General features: G+C 43.8%; 1 protein-coding gene across 2 annotated transcripts in view; it reads right to left on the reverse strand.

The window, feature by feature from the left end:
* Positions 1 to 20356, reverse strand: part of SHF (Src homology 2 domain containing F) — a 389674-nt gene that overhangs the window by 68993 nt on the left and 300325 nt on the right. For both annotated transcript variants that reach the window (XM_078684959.1, XM_078684958.1), the window contains 2 exons: positions 8558 to 8729; positions 3997 to 4116 (listed from right to left, as the gene is read on the reverse strand). In XM_078684959.1, the coding sequence (XP_078541085.1) occupies positions 3997 to 4116; positions 8558 to 8729 (292 nt within the window). The remainder of the gene's footprint in view (positions 1 to 3996; positions 4117 to 8557; positions 8730 to 20356) is intronic.

Genomic DNA, 20356 nt, shown 5'->3' on the forward strand with positions numbered 1-20356 from the left:
GCCACCTGACTGCAGGACAGGGCAGATCTGAGGTGCGAAGTTCGCTCTGGCCCCGTCATTCACATGGCTGCTAGACTGAAGTGCAGCACCCCTCACGCCACGGTGTTTCCGGTCACGGCAGGTTCTTGCAAAATTAGGCCGCGCGGCCGGCCCTCTCTAAACGCGAATGTGAGGCACTAACATCACTGTCTGCAATCCGCCCGACCCGCGCTACATGTGGCCGTGCACCTCATGTATTAAATTTATCCAAGTCATTGTCAAGTCCTGAAGTCAGTGTAAATGCCGCGATGGGCGAGGATATACCTTGGCGCCCGTGGTGAGTGCCTAACTGCATCAGCCAGCACCGTGCTGAGAGGGCGGCCCCGCCCGTAATTAATTGCAACTGTGTCCGGGCTGTGTCAAACTTAAACCTGGCGCGGCAGGAAATTCAGGCGCCGTGGACAGCCTGGAGCCAGCATTGTTACATTGTAGCCGCCTAGCGCTCTCACTCTCACTCAGCCCACAAGCTGAGAGCACCCATTACAACATAACAGATTAACTATTTATAAACGAGAGCAGCTGCTGGCACTGGCAGCAGCACGTCTCACGGACTCGGAGCAACAGGAGCGGTGCACAGGCGCCTCTGGTGGCGCGAGTTTATGAGTCGGCAAAATGCGTGACAATGCATTTCAGTGCGGTGTTGCGGAACACCGCACTGAAATGCGTGAGTGTCACACCTGTTGCGTGATACTTGACAGGACTGTCTATCTCTTCTACAGGTGTTTAAAAGGGGCTGTGAAAGGGGAGCAAAGCATGCGTCTTTGCCAAAAGGGTGAGAAATTCTCGCTTTAAAAAAAAGTCGAAAAGGTGCTAATACGGACTGGAAGCGGGAATGCCCGGGTAGGCGCACAGCAGTCAGGAAGGGCCTGGATCTCTTCAGTTTATCATCATCATGTTAGCGAATTAAACAAACCACGACTTCCACACGAGACAGGGTGTCAGTGAGTACTCACATGACAACTTGCGGATCTTACAGACCCCTCATGAGTACAATGTATGTGAGAAGCTTTCGGGAAGTCTGCTACCGTGGGCATCTTGGTGCATCTCTGTGCACCCCGAGGCGCATGTCACGAGGCGCACAGTGAAGCACACAAGTGAATACTTCTCACCGGGTGGCGAGCTCGGGCACCAGTATGTCCACTGTTAACACCGTGATGTAAGCACTTGCTGCCTGGAGGCGCGCATCTCCCTCCCCGCTGAGTTGACCACTGTACGGCGCCTACCTGGTCCCACAAAACGCTCACCTAGAGTTATGAGAACCTCAATTGGCATCAGTTTATGAAGTGTGCATCTATCAAAGTAAAATGTACATTTAGCACCATGAGGTAGGCATAGTAGCGCTACACAAAAAAAGAAAAATACAAAAAACAGACGCAGCAACGGAAACAAGGATGGGGTCGGAGCGGCAGAAGGAGAGAGAGAGAGCAGAAAGGGTAGATAGACAAAATGCACGCGTGCTTCAATGTCAATGTTTGTCTGTCAGCTTTGGGGTGTCAGACAGATAATCCGCAGGGACGCCCCAACAGTTTGTGTTACCCCACCAAGCACAAAGATAAAGTTAAAGGAAAAAGAGCAAAAGATAAGAGATGAACGAGAGGAACAGGCAGAAAAAAGATGCGCGAGAGGAGTGGAAGAGGGAGAAAAAGAAAAAGGCGAGTGAGATATCGAGGAGGAAAATAAAAACACAAAGAGATGGATGCAAAAGGAACAAGAAAAATACAAAACACAGATGCGGAAACTGAAACAAGGATGGGGTCGGAGTGGCAGAAGTAGAGAGAGGGCAGAAAGGGAAGATAGACAAAATGCATGCAATGGAATGGAATGGGGCTAGAGAGGCAGGAACGAAGCAGGCATGTGTGCGTATGTGGGCAGTGGTGCATGCGTGCGCAGTCTACTCTTTTTGGAAGCACATACTCATGCTTGTGGCAGGCCCCTGCTCGCTTCCGCAAGGTGGTTGCCGCCACAAGAACGAGTATGTGCTTCCAAAAACAGCAGAGCGACGGCTAAAGGTCCTCCTATGCAGCGCATGCGCGCTGCGTAGGCGAGACCAAAAAAGGACTGAAGCTCGGGGACCCCGCAGTCTGTCCTTGGAAGAGAATGTTGGCAGTGACAGAGTAAGTTGCAATGACAGAAGCTCTCTGGGTTGAGCAGACGCATTACATCAGAATCTGCTAGATGGAAGCTTGTAAGCAAGGCAAGCACTCTGCCTCCGACGTCTACATACACAGTATTGGATGGTCTGTTAGGTGAGAGTAGCTGCTTTCACTGAGGGTGAGGGGACACTGCATGAGACTCTGGCATTGTGCATGTTTTGCCAACAAGATAAACTTACTGTCATTAAAAGTTGTATCCATTAGCGAGTGGACGTTTGCTTTACATACCACTTCTCAGGCCCTGAACCTTTTTCACTGTATGTTAAAGAAGACTCTTCTGCCCTCTTAGATTTACCTGCCAAGAGAATAATATTGTCTGGTCCTCTCTAAGCAATGAACTCACCTCTTCTTCATTTCAGGAAACATTAAAGTGAGCCTCAAATTTTCATGAAAGTTATTATTTTGGAAGTTGACAGGACATTTATTTTAGTTTAAAAGTACTAAATAGCCACACAGGAAAATGACAATTCTTAATATGAATATATTTTTATATTTTAAAAACGTGGAATTGTGCGCACATTCCATTCCAAACTTGGCAATGTTGCTTAACATATGAATTTGTCGCTGCAATTTGTAGCCCTTCAACATTTTTCCATAAAGTCTCACTGAGCATGTGCACCATTCTGACCCAGAGAGCATGTGGTACTCCCAAAATTCCCATTGAGTAGGTGTCCGTCACCTGAATGCTACTGACTAAAGCCAGTCTGGTAAGAACCTCAAGCACTGGATCCTCAGATCTACTCTTACTCAAGACTCCCAATCCAACAGCCATCTGCAGTCCCGAAAATCTGAAGGCACCATTCCCAGGTGAACCTTAATATAACACAAAACCTTAATATAGCACAATATTAATAGCAATAATACCTTACTATAGCACAATGCAGATCAACATGGTTTCAGAGGACCCAGCATGTGCTGCGCATGCACATGATTCACAGACCGCAGAAACATCTGCTAAACGCCAGAAGAGCAGATGGTCATAGAGCATCACTGAATAACAACTAACTCTAGCTCCACGACCAGCACTCTGTCTTGACTCAATATTCAAGCAGGAACACTGGTCGTAATAAATCTATGAGAAGACACTGCCCATTAAGAACAGTTCACTGGTTGCTCGCAGGAAGCTCACCAAGCAGTACTCCTTAAACTGAGAGAATCGGAGCTAACACACCAAATTATCCATGTCTCCCTATGGCCTCCATCTCATGGTATAGGGACTATTTTGCGCATTTTTGAATCTGCATACTTTAAAAGTTGCTTCTGACATATAGAATGCTTGGGTTCCAAATAGTAAAGACGCACTAAATTCATCACTGTTTCTGGAGGAGAAAAGCTGCCATATATTCGGATTTAGGGACAACCATATTTAGTCATGGACAACACTGGTGGTACTATCTGTGTAATAGCATCACTGTACATGGCAATACGATCTCTGTCATGGGTGAACATATATATTCTCTGCCACCTTCAATAGTCAAACAGTACTTGTAGCGGACCGGCTTCTCCAGCTGAGCAGCGCACACCTCAATCAAGACAACAACTACCCCATCTGAATACTACAGGTGCTCAATGGGACTTGGGCTATAACACTGAGCAGATTTGTTTTTCACCATGCATAAACCTTACTTTCTCCTCAGCCATTCTTAGTAGACCTGGGTCTAGCCAGTTCACACTCAATCCGTTATGCGCAAAATTAAGTAGTCCTCTTCACACATCATATTCTAGGAAGGAATCGGCTCTTCAAAACCTACCCCGGTTCTGTTTCTCATCAATGCAAGCTCATATTCTTTGCAAAGAAACTTACTTTAGGGACAGTGAGAAATCATTCTTGCTGGTCTCACTGTTCCGAACCAGGTAACTGGCTTCTCTGCATAACCTCAGGAGGTTCTCAGCATCTATTCGGCTGATGGCCCCATGGTACCAGCTGGAAGGCAAAAAAAAAAAAATCAAAGGAGGTTGATTCCCGGAAGGACACTTAAATCAAATAACACAATGCAGGGAATCCAAGTATAATTAGCTTCTTTTTCTAAACATCATACGACTGTCTGCAACATAAAGCTTCAAATATAACACTTCATATTGAATATAATATTTTAAACCACACAAATAAATATTGTTTTAAAGTATTTAGTCCCTAATAGAGTAAGTTCACTGCGGCTATCTATTCCATCCCACCTGACAGCCAAAATACTCATAGAATGAGTACCCACTCAGGATCTCTCTGCCTCAGAGATCTTGGACAAGAGTGATGACTACTGGGTTAAGGGCAACAGGCTATCATGTTTAGGAATTGTGTCGGGTATGTGTCCACACAGCCACCTCTGATGTGCATTCAAACCCCCATGCTTAAAACGGTGTTAAATAGCCAGAGTAAACACAAGGAGATGATGGACAGAGCTGAAACCTTTCAGACGCTCACCCCCCAGTTACAGATCTGGGTTGAATCCATCATCGTTCTTAAGCTCACTTCGCCAACCCATTTCAGACTCCGCTATATACAAATCAGTCTTGACCCTGTGCCTCATGGGAACAGTCCAGCCCATACAGCCAAGCCAGGTCTTCCCCGGACTGGAAACAAGCATCTTAGGACTAGTTTCGGGGTAACACCACTCATCATCCAGGCTTGCTTGAATCAGGTTGCAAAGTGAGCAAGGGATCCACGTCTGGGCATACCATGACAACTAAGGGCGAGCAAAGCAAACACAAAGAAATGATGGCGGAGCACTGAAGCTTTTCAGACACTCACCCCCAGTCACAGATCTGGGTTCTTTTGCCCACTTCGCCACCCCAGTTCAGTCCCAGCTATATGCAAATCAGCCTTGACCCTGTGAGTCATGGGAACAGTCCAGCCCATACAGCCAAGCCAGGCCTTCCCTGGATCGGAAACAAGCTTCTTTGGAGAGACACTGCTCAGGTCGGGATATTGAGAACTACAGACCATCCTTTCTGTCATGTATTGTACAACCGATGCAATGACAAATGCTGATGTCACAACTAACTACATTTATGGAGTGGAGGTTTATCATAGAGATCAGAATAAATTTTACCCAGAAAAAAATATGCAACTTCATTATAGATGTTTCATCAGGACAGGTCTTGGATGCTTCAGCCCCCATCACCCCATCCCCTCCTCCCAAAATGGCTGGGAAAAAAGTATCTGGTTTCAGGTTGATATTTGGGGCTGCAGTAAAGAGCAATACTCGACACTGTTGCTTGTGCAAAAAGTAGATACTATGCAGAATAGTAAAGTTTGTCTCGTACACTGGCAATCTGAACAGTAAAGTACCCTCGAAATGTGTAGAGCTTTTTCCCTTTTTTTATTTAAAAAAAAATACATTATGACACCATTAATTCAGAAAACATGGTTGTGTACCACGGGTTTAATGGAAATTGAGAAGGTCGCATAGAAGTATTGCAGAACCCCATTTCAAACCAACAATCGCACAAATATGAATTTAATTTTATGAATTCCTACTTTACCTTCTGAATTATGGATCTTTAACAGTGCCAGGATCTTTAGAAAACATTTCCATGCAGGGTTCAACAAAGAGAGGTACCGATTAGAGGAGCAGGTTTCTCTGAACAAATTATTCAGTGATATTCAAAAGCTTGATAACTGCTTTGTAACTCTCAGACTAACATTAATGTTGAAAAAGGTCTGCACAGATCTTCAAGGCGATGATATACAATTTTCCGGTGGAATATTACTTAAGAATGCACCCGTGCCTGAAATGCCCGTTCTCAAATGTGCACTGCGAATAATCAGATTAGATAATTTGCTTGTTGGTGGGAAGATTTAAAGTGTATGAATACCATAGTCAAGATTTTCCTTAGAGACATCTAGAACATATTAATTACATAAAAAACTCATGAAGTGCTGCTTCAAAGTTGGAAAAAGAGGTTTTCATCTATATTGATGCTCTATTGATATATTGCGCACCTGGAGTTTGATCTCCAAGAATTAAAGTGTTTGCATGAAAGAGGGCAAACAAATAAAAAACAATGTACAGCACAACTTGCAATAGCCATTCTAGAACATAATAGCACATGAGCTCCACAGGATAGCTACTCATTGTCGTCGCTACGGTTTTCACTAGCTGCTTATATCTCTAGTCTCATCACATAAGCAAGAATAGCTTCTATAAAGTAAAAGGTGAACACTGAATAAGCCAAAGTGGTCAGATTATATCAAGTACATTGGTGGTCGAGACCTAACAGGCTATTAGATTGTAAGTCCCCCATATTTTTCAAGGAGCCAAACTGACTTAAGTTCAGTTCCTGAGGTGAGCTGCAGCTAACGTAGCAAACAGTCAACAGTGGAACTGTTCCTCTGCTTTATTGGGCTGGGTTCCAGATGATATGTCCAATCACTTGCTGATCTCTTGCCACTGAAACAGAAGAGAGGAACTGATACGAAGGAAGGGATGGTCCCTCGTCTATTTGTGTTTAAGATGTGCATCTTTGGCCTTTCCTTGCCCCAAGTCATCGTTCAAGTGATGAACCACACAAGCCACTGGCTGACCTGCAGGAACTGAATTGACTGAATTGATCAAAAAGTAATCTCTCCCTAAAACATTAATGGATGTCACACAAACACTTGACTTGGTTTCTGCAGGCAGTGGGAAATAAAAGAACATGAAAGATAGGCAACTCTTACACTGGCTATAAGTAAACCCTCCGAGGGCCCTACAATCACAGGGGCTACACACCGCATGAGTAGGTGGAGGCAACCATGAATATCCTACCTTCCAGGAACCGACACACTGGACTGCAGCTACCAATTGTTGAGACTTGTGACAGTCACAATTTCAAATGGAAACTCTACACACTTATAAGATATTACAACACTCTAATTTACCCAAATAAGAGCCGCAAAAAATGGTAACATGTAAGTCGGGAAAAATCAGGAACCAGAGTCTGAGGGGGGAAAAAAAAAAAAAGACTGACGAACCTCAACACAAATATACTCCTAGAATGAGACACACACATCACACATGGGCAAGAGAAAGATGTTATCCAGGCAAAGCTTTATGCTGAAATAAGATTCAAAGGTATAGGAAGCTCTAAGCATTCCATCTGCGAGTACATATTACAACGAAAACCCCTAGGGACGAATGTAGAGATGCAGCAACCAATCTCTGCTTTGGTTGGCTTCCAGCATCAGCATCTTCAGACAAGCTTTACACGTTAGACATATTTCTTTGATCAGACCAAGAAGGGATAACTTTTTTCAAAGATGCTTCAAGTTACTGTTTTTTCCCTTCAAATATCTTCCTCGTGTGATTATAGTACAGTCATTACACGGAGTAAAAAGAAAAATATATATGTGAGGCATTGATTTGAAGTAACCCGAAAGGCTCTTTGTTTTTTCAGTCATCACTCATGGGTAGGGAATGGCACTACATTTTTCTTGCTGGCTTATCATAAAATCAATCCCACCACTTTAGAGGTTGCACTATAGGGAATCGAACGAGGGAGCAAAACAATGATGAGCGTGGTGCAGGATTCCTGCTAATGGCCCTTGACTAATCTGTTGCAACTTCAAAGTGTAATTGTGTGTCCCCTTAAACTGTCATCATTAATTAGTTAAAGAAGTAAAACATCTTTTTGCGGGTTTCGGTGACAAAGGGCCTTATTACGGCTTTGGCGGTCCTACAGCTGACAGTGCAAGGCGCCGTCTGCTGAAGGAATGCCTAAATTGTGGTACTGCCACCCACCAGATTAAGACTTCAATTCTGGTCAGGCAGGTGGTCCTGCGGAGGTCTGACAGCGCCGGTCTGGGTGCAAATCCATGGGGGACACTACATGTTTGGCCCCCGCATGCATCCCCAGGCCCAGTAGGGGCAGTAGGACCTATTAGGGACCCCCTAGTTGCCTCAACATCACCCTTTTTATGGCGGGCTCACTGCCTTGAAAAGGGTGGAGATTTGGCAACTCATTATGCTCTGCAGGGGTACGGTCAGCATATTACTATGCCTGATTATTATGGCCACGCTAGGGGATCTTGCATCCCAGCAGAGGCAGTGGTCCTGTTGTGGGTCAACCGCAACACACCTAATGCAGTGCATGGTGCCACAGTGTGGTGGTGGTCAGACAACCACCATTAGTAAGGAGGTCCTATGGACCACCGCACTCTTAACAAGGCCCAAAGTCTGCTAAAAACAATAACTACTTGATCATAGAGTGAAGCACAGCTGCTTTCTAAGTCAGAGCTACAGAACTGAGCTGACCATGTTCTGACACAAGTGATTTTCTGAACCTGGCCCAGGGTGACTATTTCTGTTCTCAAACTAAGAATCCACATGCATTTTGAAAGTGTATGTAACCAGGTGGCAATGTATGACTGCAAGAACATCTATACTTACAACTGGTTCTCCAAGGGAAGAGTCGGGTCTATTCTTTCTCCGATGGAGCCCGTGTGGTCCAGGCTTGGATGTTTGGCTAACTTGAGGTTTCCACTCGAATGTCTGTGCGTGTGCCGAATCTTCTCTTCTTTGGAGGGGGACATCCTGTTTTTATCCACACCATCAAACTGAACTGCAGAGAAAAACAAAAATAGGCCTATGAATGCATTTTCTCTGGGAGTTAGCGGCGTGCACATGCAATCTAAACTCAAGCATGCTCTAAACGTTCTAGGATAGAGCACCTGCATCTAGGATACACAAAGTAATAGCAGCAGAAACCATGCCATGTGTCTACACTTCACACCAGAAATTAATGAAAAGAAGGCACGGAGAATCGACCAATCATAGCAGGGTATAACGGGCATCCTAGAAAAAATACATGGTGTAGGAGATATACATGTATCAACTATTGAAGACTTCTTTCATGAATCACTTGCTGGAGGAATCCTGTACACAACACATGGTCAGTGGATCCTTCAGAGACATGGTAGAGGCATCATATTCTAAATAAAGAGGATCTCATGGGATAGAAAACATTCAGCAAACATCATATGGTGAAGAGTCTACCACAAACACTACAAGTTAAAGGGCATCCTGAGTAAACCTTATAGTAGAGGGCATCCTGCATAATTCACATAGTGGAAGGCATCCAGCATAAATCTATCAAAAAGTGTCTTGCACATGCTGAGTGATGAACATGATTGAGGAATTTAAGCACTGCAACTGTGATTATGTTTGAAGCTTGAAGTCATGGCGTCATCAGTGAGGGCCCTGGTTATTAGGGTTCAGTGGAGCTGAAACCTATAGGTGCTGATTTCAGTATGGATGGATAGGTTTTTATATAGCGCAATATCACCGCCAGGTCTCAAAGCGCTTTGCATTGGGAACCCGTCCTGGTTTTTCCCTGTGAGATAGCCCCTACTGGGTATCTCCAAGGTGAAAGCCAGGCAACCCGCCGCGGGGGGCCGTAGTGGAGATTAAGCAAGCTATTGCCCAGAGTTGCAGAGTGTGAACCTGTGATTCGAGTAGGCACCGAAGCGAGAATTACCACGTCCGTGGACAATTTTGGGCTCAAGACCCTGCCGCGTCGGGAATTGAACCCTGGTCCCGGGTCTGATCTCAGCGTCCGGGTCTGCCTCCTCTAACCAGTGAGCCACACTTCTCCAGGGACAGTATCTTCCCTGACTGGAGAACAAGAATTGCAGCATGAGGGCTGAATGGTCTATAACACGACATACAAGCAAGTCAAGAAGAGTGGCAGACTATGGCTGAGAAAGAGTGTGTAATGAAAATTGTTGTGGTGGTTAAAGTCGTTTGCCACAGTTCTCCGTCCTACTATGGAACTACAAACGGTTGCATGAGTAAGCCTTCCTAAAATAGACGCAAGATAGTGCAGGCGAGCAGTCCAAGGCTCAATGGGGAGGTAGTAAGGGGGGAGGGGTCAAAAGCTCAGCACTCTACAGTCAACCAAGAAACACAATTTCGTTGTCGAACCTATTGCTGAAAAACATAATGTGACAATTCAACAGGGTTTAAGTGCAAGATTTGTTTAGTGCAACTACAATGCTTTGTAAATTGACCCACCTGCTATGGCACCCTTACTCTGTTCTAGGTGTAGTTAGAATGTCTACAGCCCTTCATACCGAATCATAGGCATAGTTCGGGCACAGATGCAGTAAGCCACGTTTCCACTCATTCAGAAGAGTTTGTAGTTCAATTGCAGCGTTTGTTTACAAATTACAGGAGGAGCTGGACAATAATCACTGTTCCTGCTGCAGAATGCAGTTTACGTGTCAGCTTGAGTCTCTAATGTGGCAAGGGTCAGACATGGGTTGAGCATCTTCCAGCACTTGGGGCCTCCATTCGAGAATCACTTGGCGGTTGTTGCTTTTTCAGCCAGTAGCAACGCTGCCATGCTAGGATTGGATCCTGCTTCAGCATCAATGTCAGCTCCTCTTCTTGATTCGCCAGGGATCGTTGTCAGCAGCATCGCGCCTTCAAGAATTGCAATGGTGCCAGATATCTTAAACTTTGTACTCGGTCTGCTGCAGGGACTGCAATGGGCAACCATCAGACCTTTCATAACATAGGTCGGGTAATGCCTCACTCCTAAAGACAGAGAGCAACCTTTAGGTGCTCCTCGTGCAGGGAACACAGCAGGCTTCTCCCTCCTGGACAGTTTATATGCAGGCAGGCTTCTGTGTGCAAGGCAGACCTTCAATCTCTTCAGCAAGTTTTCCAGAATTCAGGTGATGCCCCCATCACCTCTGGCAGGCTGTCTGTGATGCAGAGACTAGCACAGTCACAAAGCAGCTCATTGAGTACTCTGTGGAGTACTCCCTTCGTTGGTCATGAAGAATTTGGAACTGGAACTTATTAGGTTGGTTTGGATCCCACGTTCACACATTTTCAGGACAGGGGATGCGGATCCAGTATCGAAGGCTTTCAAACTGGTTTGGGTTAGATCTCTTTCACTTGGTCTTTCCAGGCTACTCTCTAGACAGAGTTCTTGTAGAGGGAGGTCACTCATAGCAGGTAGCAATGGGGATGGTTCCATGAAGGAGTACCCAAAATATGACCACAATGAAGTGTGAGCTCTCTGCACTTTGCAGAAGCCTTCTGAAGCATTACGCAGACAAAGTCAAAAAGACAGGCCCTCCTTAGAAACCTCCTTACCTCGAACCAATATAACTACAGCCCCACCCTCATTTCGATCATCTACCAAATGGTAATGCTCAGAATTACTAATGTACTAATGGCTACCTTAAGGCCTTGTTCACAAAGTTTCTAAGCTTCTGACATGCACACAGAATGCCAGAGCTAGGATCTGGGTTTCAGGTAACAGCGGAACTTTACATTTAAGTGGGTATTAGACCATGTTATAACTGACAGAGGAAAAAGTCTGGTCACATGATGAATTCACAAAACATGGTACACTGCCACCACCAGGTTATGCGATATACCCAGGCCTTGACCAGTAGTACACAGCCTAATATGAGGTCATGCTTGGTGTACCCCTACAGGTCACAGGGCATATTCTGGAACTTGCATTGGGAAAGCTAGACCTAAGACTATGCTCACACAATTGATAAACAAGATGACAGGGTAAAATAAATGTGAGGATAAACGTTGTGCATGCTGTAGGGCACTTGAGGGACATTTCTCCAGTCCCAACAGGTCCCAACGACAATGAGAGGTGAGACAACACAGATTAAAGATCATTTGCAATCAATCTTGCACGCTACCAGGGCAGAGCGTAGTTTTTCCGGAGAGTATCCATTCCCACACAATTGTCACCCAAATAGTTTACCAGTGTGTATGACATTTGACCAGTGATAAAGAAAGTATAGTGTCTTTGTGGAGCGGAAGCTTATATTTTTGAGGCATAGATCCTTTTCAAGGCAAATCAGAAAACTAAAGAGAATACTGTATAATGTTAGACACCTTCCTCTTAATTGTCAGAAATCTCAATTGGGAAAATGGTGGAACTGGAGGATAATCCAGGTCACGGTTGCAGCATTCATGTGTAGTCTCCACAGAAGCAGAGGACAGATCAGTTTAATGACCAATTGTAGAATGGGGGACACAGTGGAAAGGGCCCAGGTGTTTGGCTTCCCTCATCTGCACCTGCAGATCCATAAGAGTTCTAGTAAACAGAGCCAAAAGCCAAAGACCATATGCCAGGCTGTGCGGTCTGTGAAAGGATGTCACCGTGGGAGAAATACTAAGATAGTGACCGCCTTTGAAGGGATCTGCACTGGTGCTATAAAGGACACAGATTGGGTGCTACAGGACTTAAAATCAACCATCAGAGACCTTACATTCATGTGGCATCGGCATTCCGTACAACACAAGAAGCAGACTGTGCTAACCTATGGGATATGAGGTGTGCAGGAATCCAGGTCAGAACCACCAAACCAGTTTGGTTCAGATTCGGCCTATGAAACAGAGGGCGGTGCTAACAGACTACAGAGGTAAGAAGATGATACACGAATCAATAAATGCTTTCTAATAGCCATTGCTAATGCTCCTTCTGCTGCGGAAAGGCATTATGTTGCGGAACTGTAAAATGTATGTAATGCCACTTGTAGCACGAAAATCTAGCTGAACAGTGCTGAACTCCGGTCCTGCGGGAACACTTCATCCCAGTATTCTCAGACAAAAATGAGATTATGTCCTCTGTTAAACCTTGATTGTCACCAACAAAATGAGAGGCAACATATGCTTATTTTGAAAGCAATGTTTTGCCAATTTCTGGGGTTTTTAGAGTAGAGGGCAATAGCAGCTTTTTAAGAGATTTTCCATGGACACCTGGTACAGTTCTAGGAACATTTTACGATAAATGTGATCGGCTAGCAGAATATGTGATAAGCAGGACCAAATCAGGAGGAAGTAGGTCGGAAAGGCCCCAACAGTGCAGAAGTACTGAGATTTGCACAAAGGGCTTGTGCACATGCTCTAGGAATTTTGAGGAGCCCTCGATATTAAAGGAAGACTTACTGGGGCACTTAGGCTCCTTGCCATCTCACCTATACTGCTCTATCCACTAAATAACAAGGTGTTTTGTTTTTTGGGGGGCGGGGAGAGGGTGGAGTTTTATATAGCACAAACTCAACCCCAGGGAATCAGAGCATTTTACATGAGCACCAGTTGCATTACAGAAAAACACATTAATTTTGTTAGGCATGCGGAGATTACGTGATTTGCCCAGAATCACAGTGTGTTGAGCGTCCCTATCGAGACTCAAACCCGATACCCTAGCTTTGCAGTTGACCGCTCTAAGCATTAGGCCACATCCTCTCCTCTTTTGATTAACATGTGCATTTAACATGTCACACAGTACTAAGAGGGCGGCCAAGAATCACTATACAGGGTAGAAAGCCTCATATATTTCTAGCAAATGGCCCCGAATTTGTGAGTAGCAACTGTAAATTGTAAGGCTAGCATATTGTAGACTTCATAACAGCATTTGGTCTTGTGTCCTTTTGACCAATGTAGTACTTTTGTAGAGTCACCAAAGGAGTATAAAGGTCTCCTATCACTCCTCTCTAAAGGCATCTCATCAGCTGGAGTGTATTTCTCAGTGAGTGAATGACTATCTGACCACAAACCGGACATACTCAGGGGGTGGCAATGCATCTAGGTGCTTGTGAGCCATTTGAGGAATGCTTTTTTTCCCCCTCTTAAGTGCATAAAACACGGATTCTAATGCCTAGAAACATCAAAGAATTTGGAAGAAAGAACATTTATAACTTAGTAAAATATCTGAGAAAACAAATCTGGCCTTATTACCACCATGGATATTAATCGGCGATTCATTCCGGAGACAAAATGGCAAGATCATGAGGGAAGACACCGTGCAGCTAAGTCACACTTTCTAGCGTCTCGATAATGGGGCACATACTTCGACCATCTGGGAAAGCAAATGGGAAGTACTTCAGGAAGAGACAAAGGACTGCTTCCACATGAAGGCCACGATGCTCCCCAGCCCTGTGGTGGTTTTTATTATTTTTATATAATGGACGGGTTCACAAATTGCAGATTAAAAAAATTAGAGCAATTATTTTTGGCTGAAAGCGTGGCTAATGTCTCAGGAATAGTAAATAATGTAACATGTCATAACACACATGCAGAATAGGTGTCACCGCATGCCTTTATGTCTTCTTCATACATGTACACACCAAGGATACCTTCAGCAGTTTCCCACCCCTGCCTGGTTCAGGAAACAAAACTACAAGATGCGGTTCTCTGAAAGAACTACAACACGTGTTTACCAATATCCCGATTTGCCTTTTTAAAAAATTGGTATTCTAGTAAACACGTCAAAAATCAATGTTTCTTATAAGAAATTGGATGCACACTTCGTTTCCCATAATAGGTCAATGCAACAGATTTCCCCGTCAAACACCACCCAACCTCTCCGCACATCACGTCAAAGCCCACAAGCTTATTGAAGCACAACGAAAGGTCTACTTCATGCCTAATAGCATTGGCCTGAGATGAACCCAAGCTTTGGTAGACAAAGCACTCAGGATCCAAGCTCGTACTGGGAATGGCAGACAAGGTTAAAGTCTGCACGCTGAAGAAAAATCTTTAAAGCAGGCTGAGACATTAGTGTGTACAGTGTCAGCGAGCCTGTCCACTCAGAGTGATCAATACGAAGAAAAGCTAGGAGGGAGAGGGAGATTGCTTTGGGGGTGGGGGGGATTGGAAAAACATCCTTGTGGACTATGAGGGCCACGCCCCTAATCCCACCACACTTCAAAGTGCATTTGGTTATTTGCAAAGCTATGATTTCATTCCACTATCCAAAATAACAGAGTGAACAAGTCCCCTTTATGTTTATTTTATTAGCATGGCACTGAAGTTACTATTCATAAGTTCATTCATAAGGCGGGGAAGTGAAAGGTGGATATAACAATCTAAACATAACCCCCAGACAATTTAATACGTTCTGAATCTGCAACCCTATCTCCAGGCACATGACAACATACCAAGGTGCGGTGACTCACGGGTCTGAAAGGCAGCGCAAAAGACCAAAAGCTGCATATGAAGCCAGATGAATAAAGAATGAAGAAACTTTCCATAACATCTTGAAGTAATAGTCTTGGCAAAACTTTCCAAAAGCAATGGTGGACTGTACATGGTAAGAATTCAGCATAAAGTCAACAAGTTATAGGAGAGGTGGGTGGTTTGATGAGTATTAAGGCACTGTGAAGTACGTTTCTCAAAAAATTTGTGTATTCAACGCTTTCCTAAATTGGGACAGCGCTGAGGTAGACCTGATGGATACAGGCATGTTGGAACAGATTCTGGGTGCAAAACCGAAAAGACCGGGTGCCATAGGTTTTTCATTGGTTTATGTATTGCTCCTTAGTGCAACCTTTCATTAAAATGTATTTTTAAAAATGGTTACCTGAACGGTTCCTGTGCACTGCCAATGTAAAGACGTTCAAAAGTTAAACCTGCAGACAAAAATAGTGCACGTTTTCTAACTTCTTCGGATTTGAGAAGAGTGAAAAACATCTCGAAGTGACATTGCTACCTAGAGAAACTTCTTGCTGGAAAAGGCAAATCTGAAACGCAGCAAAGGGAGGAAAACGTGCTCGCTTATAACTGCAGTATCATTATTGTATTCAAGTAAGAGTAGAAAAAAATCACGTTAGAACTATGGTCTCCTAGTCTTTCTTAGTATTTTCTCCCGAAAACCGGTGTATGGAACAAAAAACATACATTCTGTATTTACTGCTGATAAGATATTGTATAATGTTTACTGAAACCTCTAGACAAGTGTTTTTTTTTTAAGCAAGGCTATTCAAGTTAGGATAAATATTTGCATACCATGATATTGCACCTGATTTCTGTCCAATCTATCCCCCCACTTAAATAGTGTGTGAGGAACATGTCAAATGAAATGCGTAAATTTGATTCCTAAAATTGTAGGGGCGTGCAAAATATATGTAATTTGCTTTTACGTAATCATTCGAAAGTGTGCAAAAGTTAAACAAAATTGCATAGCCTATCTTGGAGTGCAAAATACGTCCTTGCATCCACTGTAGCCAAATTTCAAGGTAAACAAAACAGTGCAAAAACAAAGGCACTGTAAACAGCAGCCATAAAATTCAATTTTGTTTGGATTGTTAGCTAGAAATTTGCCTTGTGGGATTACTTTGGGCATTTCCCGTAAATTTAATGCAAAGTTCCCGAAATTACACGCGAATACGTAGGCATAGAGGAAATTTGCTGGGGTTAATTTTAAGGCAGTAGGTCTGATCTTGGCGGCATGTGTATATATATATATATATATATATATATATACACACACACACACATCATACAACCAAATTCCCCCCCCGCCCCCCCCCACACACTGCTTTTCCAGGACTTGAAATTTCCTTCATGTTTCACGTATCAAAGTGACTTGGCAAATGAGCGACACAGAAATCTCTTTCCTTGATGTCATAGTCAAGATCACCGATAAAGGGGTAACTACCGATTTGCACCAAAAAGCCACAGACCGTAACAATACGTTACACTACACGAGTTTCCATCAAGGATCTCTTAAGAGGCACCTACCGTACTCGCAAATGTTACGGGTTAAACGCATTGTTTCTGACGAAGACACACTTAACATCAGGATTAAAGAAATGTATGATCGATTCTCCGATAGAGGCTACCCGCAAACCATTCTTAATGAAGCCTACACTTGAGTCGCAGCCATCAGTAGAAAAGAAAGCCTCACCAAAAAAACCAGACCAACGCATGGTATTAGTGTCTAAATACTCCACGACAAGTGCAATCTTTAAGAAAATCATCCTTAACCATTGGCCCATCCTACAGATGGAACCCGATTTCAGGGACATTTTTCAAACTCCAGCACTGTTCGCCTACACCCGCAGCAGTAACATGAAGGAAATTCTCACCAAGAAACCTCCTATTCACAAAAACTACAAAGGAACCTTGCCGTGCATGAACTGCAACAATTGCAATTGTATAATTAAAGGAAACACCATAAGACACCCTATGAAAGGCCATCCTATCAAATTACATGTCAACGCCACCTGTGATTCTATGAATTTGATCTATGCCATTAAATGTCCTTGTGGCAAACTATACGTAGGCAAAACTGAGAGAAAAGTCAAAACACGTATGAACGAACACAAGTCTAATATCCGTACCAAAAATGAGAAATCTAATGTTGCTACTCATTTTAATGAATCTCATCACACTATTGCTCAACTTCAATTTACTGTTCTAGAAATGATCACAAAAAGTGTAGGAATTGACAACCGCAAACTTCTCCTCAAAAGAGAATTAGAATGGATGTATCGTTTGCAAACCCTGAAACCATATGGACTCAACGACCGTGTCGAATTTAGTTGTTACCTATAACGTTGATTGTGTACTACTCACTGTATTAACTGATATCTCGCATTGCTCTTTTTTTTACCTTTCTTTTTTTACCTTTCTCTTACCTTTCTCTATTTCTTTTCTTATTTCACTTTACCTTTCCAATATGGCTGCCACCTTTTCTTTCACACACTCTACCTCCACGTTTCACTTTTACTCCGTCGCACCTCACCGGTTCCCTCATTCGCAACTTGATCACCCACTGACCGAATCCTCGCCTGCTGGCGTCCTCATTATGAAGTAAGTCCTCTTGTCTCCTTTTAGACACTTAACTCAAGCACCGCTTGAACCTTCACTTAAAACACAACCCGCTCGTTCAGTTTGTTACTCTTTTTCACTCACCTGTACCTCCCCATCACATCCCCACACTACCTCACGACCTCAGGTAACCTTGTTACCCCGGCACGCCATTTACTTTCAAACCCTATATCACTCCCTAATTATAGCACGCGCCCACACCCATATCGTGCATGTTTTATTTTTCACCCGTGTTTCACTTCAACTCAGGCTCGTTTCCTCTTCTTTCAGTTCCCCTTGATAAAGGGCAGCCCGCCCGAAAGGCATCGGAGTCTTCATTAAATGACTACTTGTGGATTTTGCCTTAAATTTTTGTTGATATGATGACAATATCACGAAAAAACTTTTCATTATAACGAAAATAAATGACTATCTAAGATATCGGAATCAATGATTTGATCCTTTCCGGTGTGCCTCTTTGGGATGTAAACGCATATTTATGCGCACACGACTCTTTCAATAGTTCCATAGGCGTAGGACGGATACGCCTCCACAGAGTGCACCCCACTGCTTTACTCTTCACGTACATTCCATTAAGCCTTGCAGTGCACCCTCCACCCTGATTCCTTGTCATTTCCTCTCTTTTTACAGCCATAACTCCCCCTCGAACAATAGCAAAACAGTGTATGATGTAACCCCACTTCCCTGCTGGTCACCACTCAGCTTTCCATCACACAAACTGAATGCTAGACCTCTAGTACTCTTCCCAACAATGCAATCTCTTCTCCCCTGAAAATTCAGAACTACCTGCCTAACTGCACCTTCCACCACCATCGTGACTGCAAGACAAGTGAGTGTGGCTATCTAACCAGTGCTTCTCTCAGGAGAGTCGACCATCCTTTCGTATCATACATCAAAGCCCCTAAGCTTTCGCTTTTCACTCCTCTATAGACCAACGGGCAGGGTATAACCTCCTTACTTGCCAGCACTACCATCCTTCCTTTCCAGGCCTAATGAGCCTAGGTCCCGATTTGTTTCATCCTAGGACAACCATCTCGCCTCCTATGGTAGCAGCACAGCATTCCCTCGTCTCCTATGTGATCTGCTTAGCATTGCTTCCCTAGACCAAGACAGCACAGGCTAGCCTGCATAGAACAAACACCATAACGGACTAGCATAGAGAGGCATGACCAACAACCTCAACTCCCTGTGCAGTCATCTAGTACTACTCACTTTGCTACGGTTGCACCATGCCAGACGTGCTGTGGAACATAACCAATATTTCACCCTAGTCAAGGAAAATATTACCCAAGCAGCCACTGCAGTAAATCACTTGATATTTGTTTCAACTCAGCTGCAACTGGCAGCACTCCAATCTTTGATTGTGTAATTTAATCTCACCTACAACAAAAGGATCCCATCATACATAAAGTATTTCCTCTAGCTCATAACTCAGTCACTAATTTCATGCATCAGACAAGCAGCCACACAATGCTGTCAAAGTTACACCACACTAACCATTCACTTATGGTTGCCAACCAGCTTCATTGATCAGAAATCCAGGCAATAACAATCTTATTATCTTAATTGACAGGATGCATAATCACATTAGCAGAAAGCAGCACACATGACCTTGAACCACATGGACACATACACCTATGATAATGCATCAAACTCTCCTATCCAAATGACCCATAGATATATTGATTGCGGATGAATGTTGAGACAACCATCCGCCTTCGGAGCTCTTTATTGAGGCTTCTTATGTAACTCACTCAACAGCCTGAGACAGCAGTATACCTACCTTCCACTATACAAACATTGGCAACTTACATGCACTCGGGGGCGGTGTTCAAAAACCCCAAACAGCCACACTGAATACTCCCTATAGACAGCACTACTATTTCTAGCACACAAAGACCAACACATCAGTGTGATACCAAACTAGGAGCTTGGCACGAAGCGGATGGTACCAACTGCAGAAGACAACTCCCAGCAAATATCATAGTTATACGTAGAGGGCAAGTAACTGCTGTATGGGGTGATACAAAAAAAACTGCTATTTTTCAATGAATCTTTAAATCGGGATGCAAGAGGAAGAATGTAAAAATGTCAAGATAGCCAACCAATGGCATAAATAAACATGAAGGCCCCCTCCCCCCATGTAAATACGATGAAGGGTCCCCCCCCCCCCAACTATACCCCAATCATTCTTGTTCCAGATACCCCGCCTTCACAAAGCCTCACAGGGGAAAAATGCCTTGTAGTTACTGAGACGAGGAGGTTTTTGATGAATGTGGTTACCCCATCACCGAGGAAAACTCTGTGCAGATGCTAACAAGATGCTATCTAATGCACCTGATAAATTCCAAATTCAGGGGGGTTTGATACTGAATATGCCGCTGAGGTACTCATAATCAAGGCTTAAGTGCTGCATTTCTACTTTCATTTTTCTTCTCTCACTTCCTCTCTTTGCTCTTATCTCACCTCTTTTAACCTCTCTCATTCTCTATTTTTCTCTCGTCTCAGTCTCTCCATCTGTTTTTCACCTGTGTTTGTTATAGCCTTCAAATCTATCTCCCTCCCCATCTCTCTCTCTCTTCTTTTTTTGGT

The sequence above is a fragment of the Lissotriton helveticus genome, chromosome 3_2 (assembly GCF_964261635.1).
Source record: "Lissotriton helveticus chromosome 3_2, aLisHel1.1, whole genome shotgun sequence".
Taxonomy (NCBI): domain Eukaryota; kingdom Metazoa; phylum Chordata; class Amphibia; order Caudata; family Salamandridae; genus Lissotriton; species Lissotriton helveticus.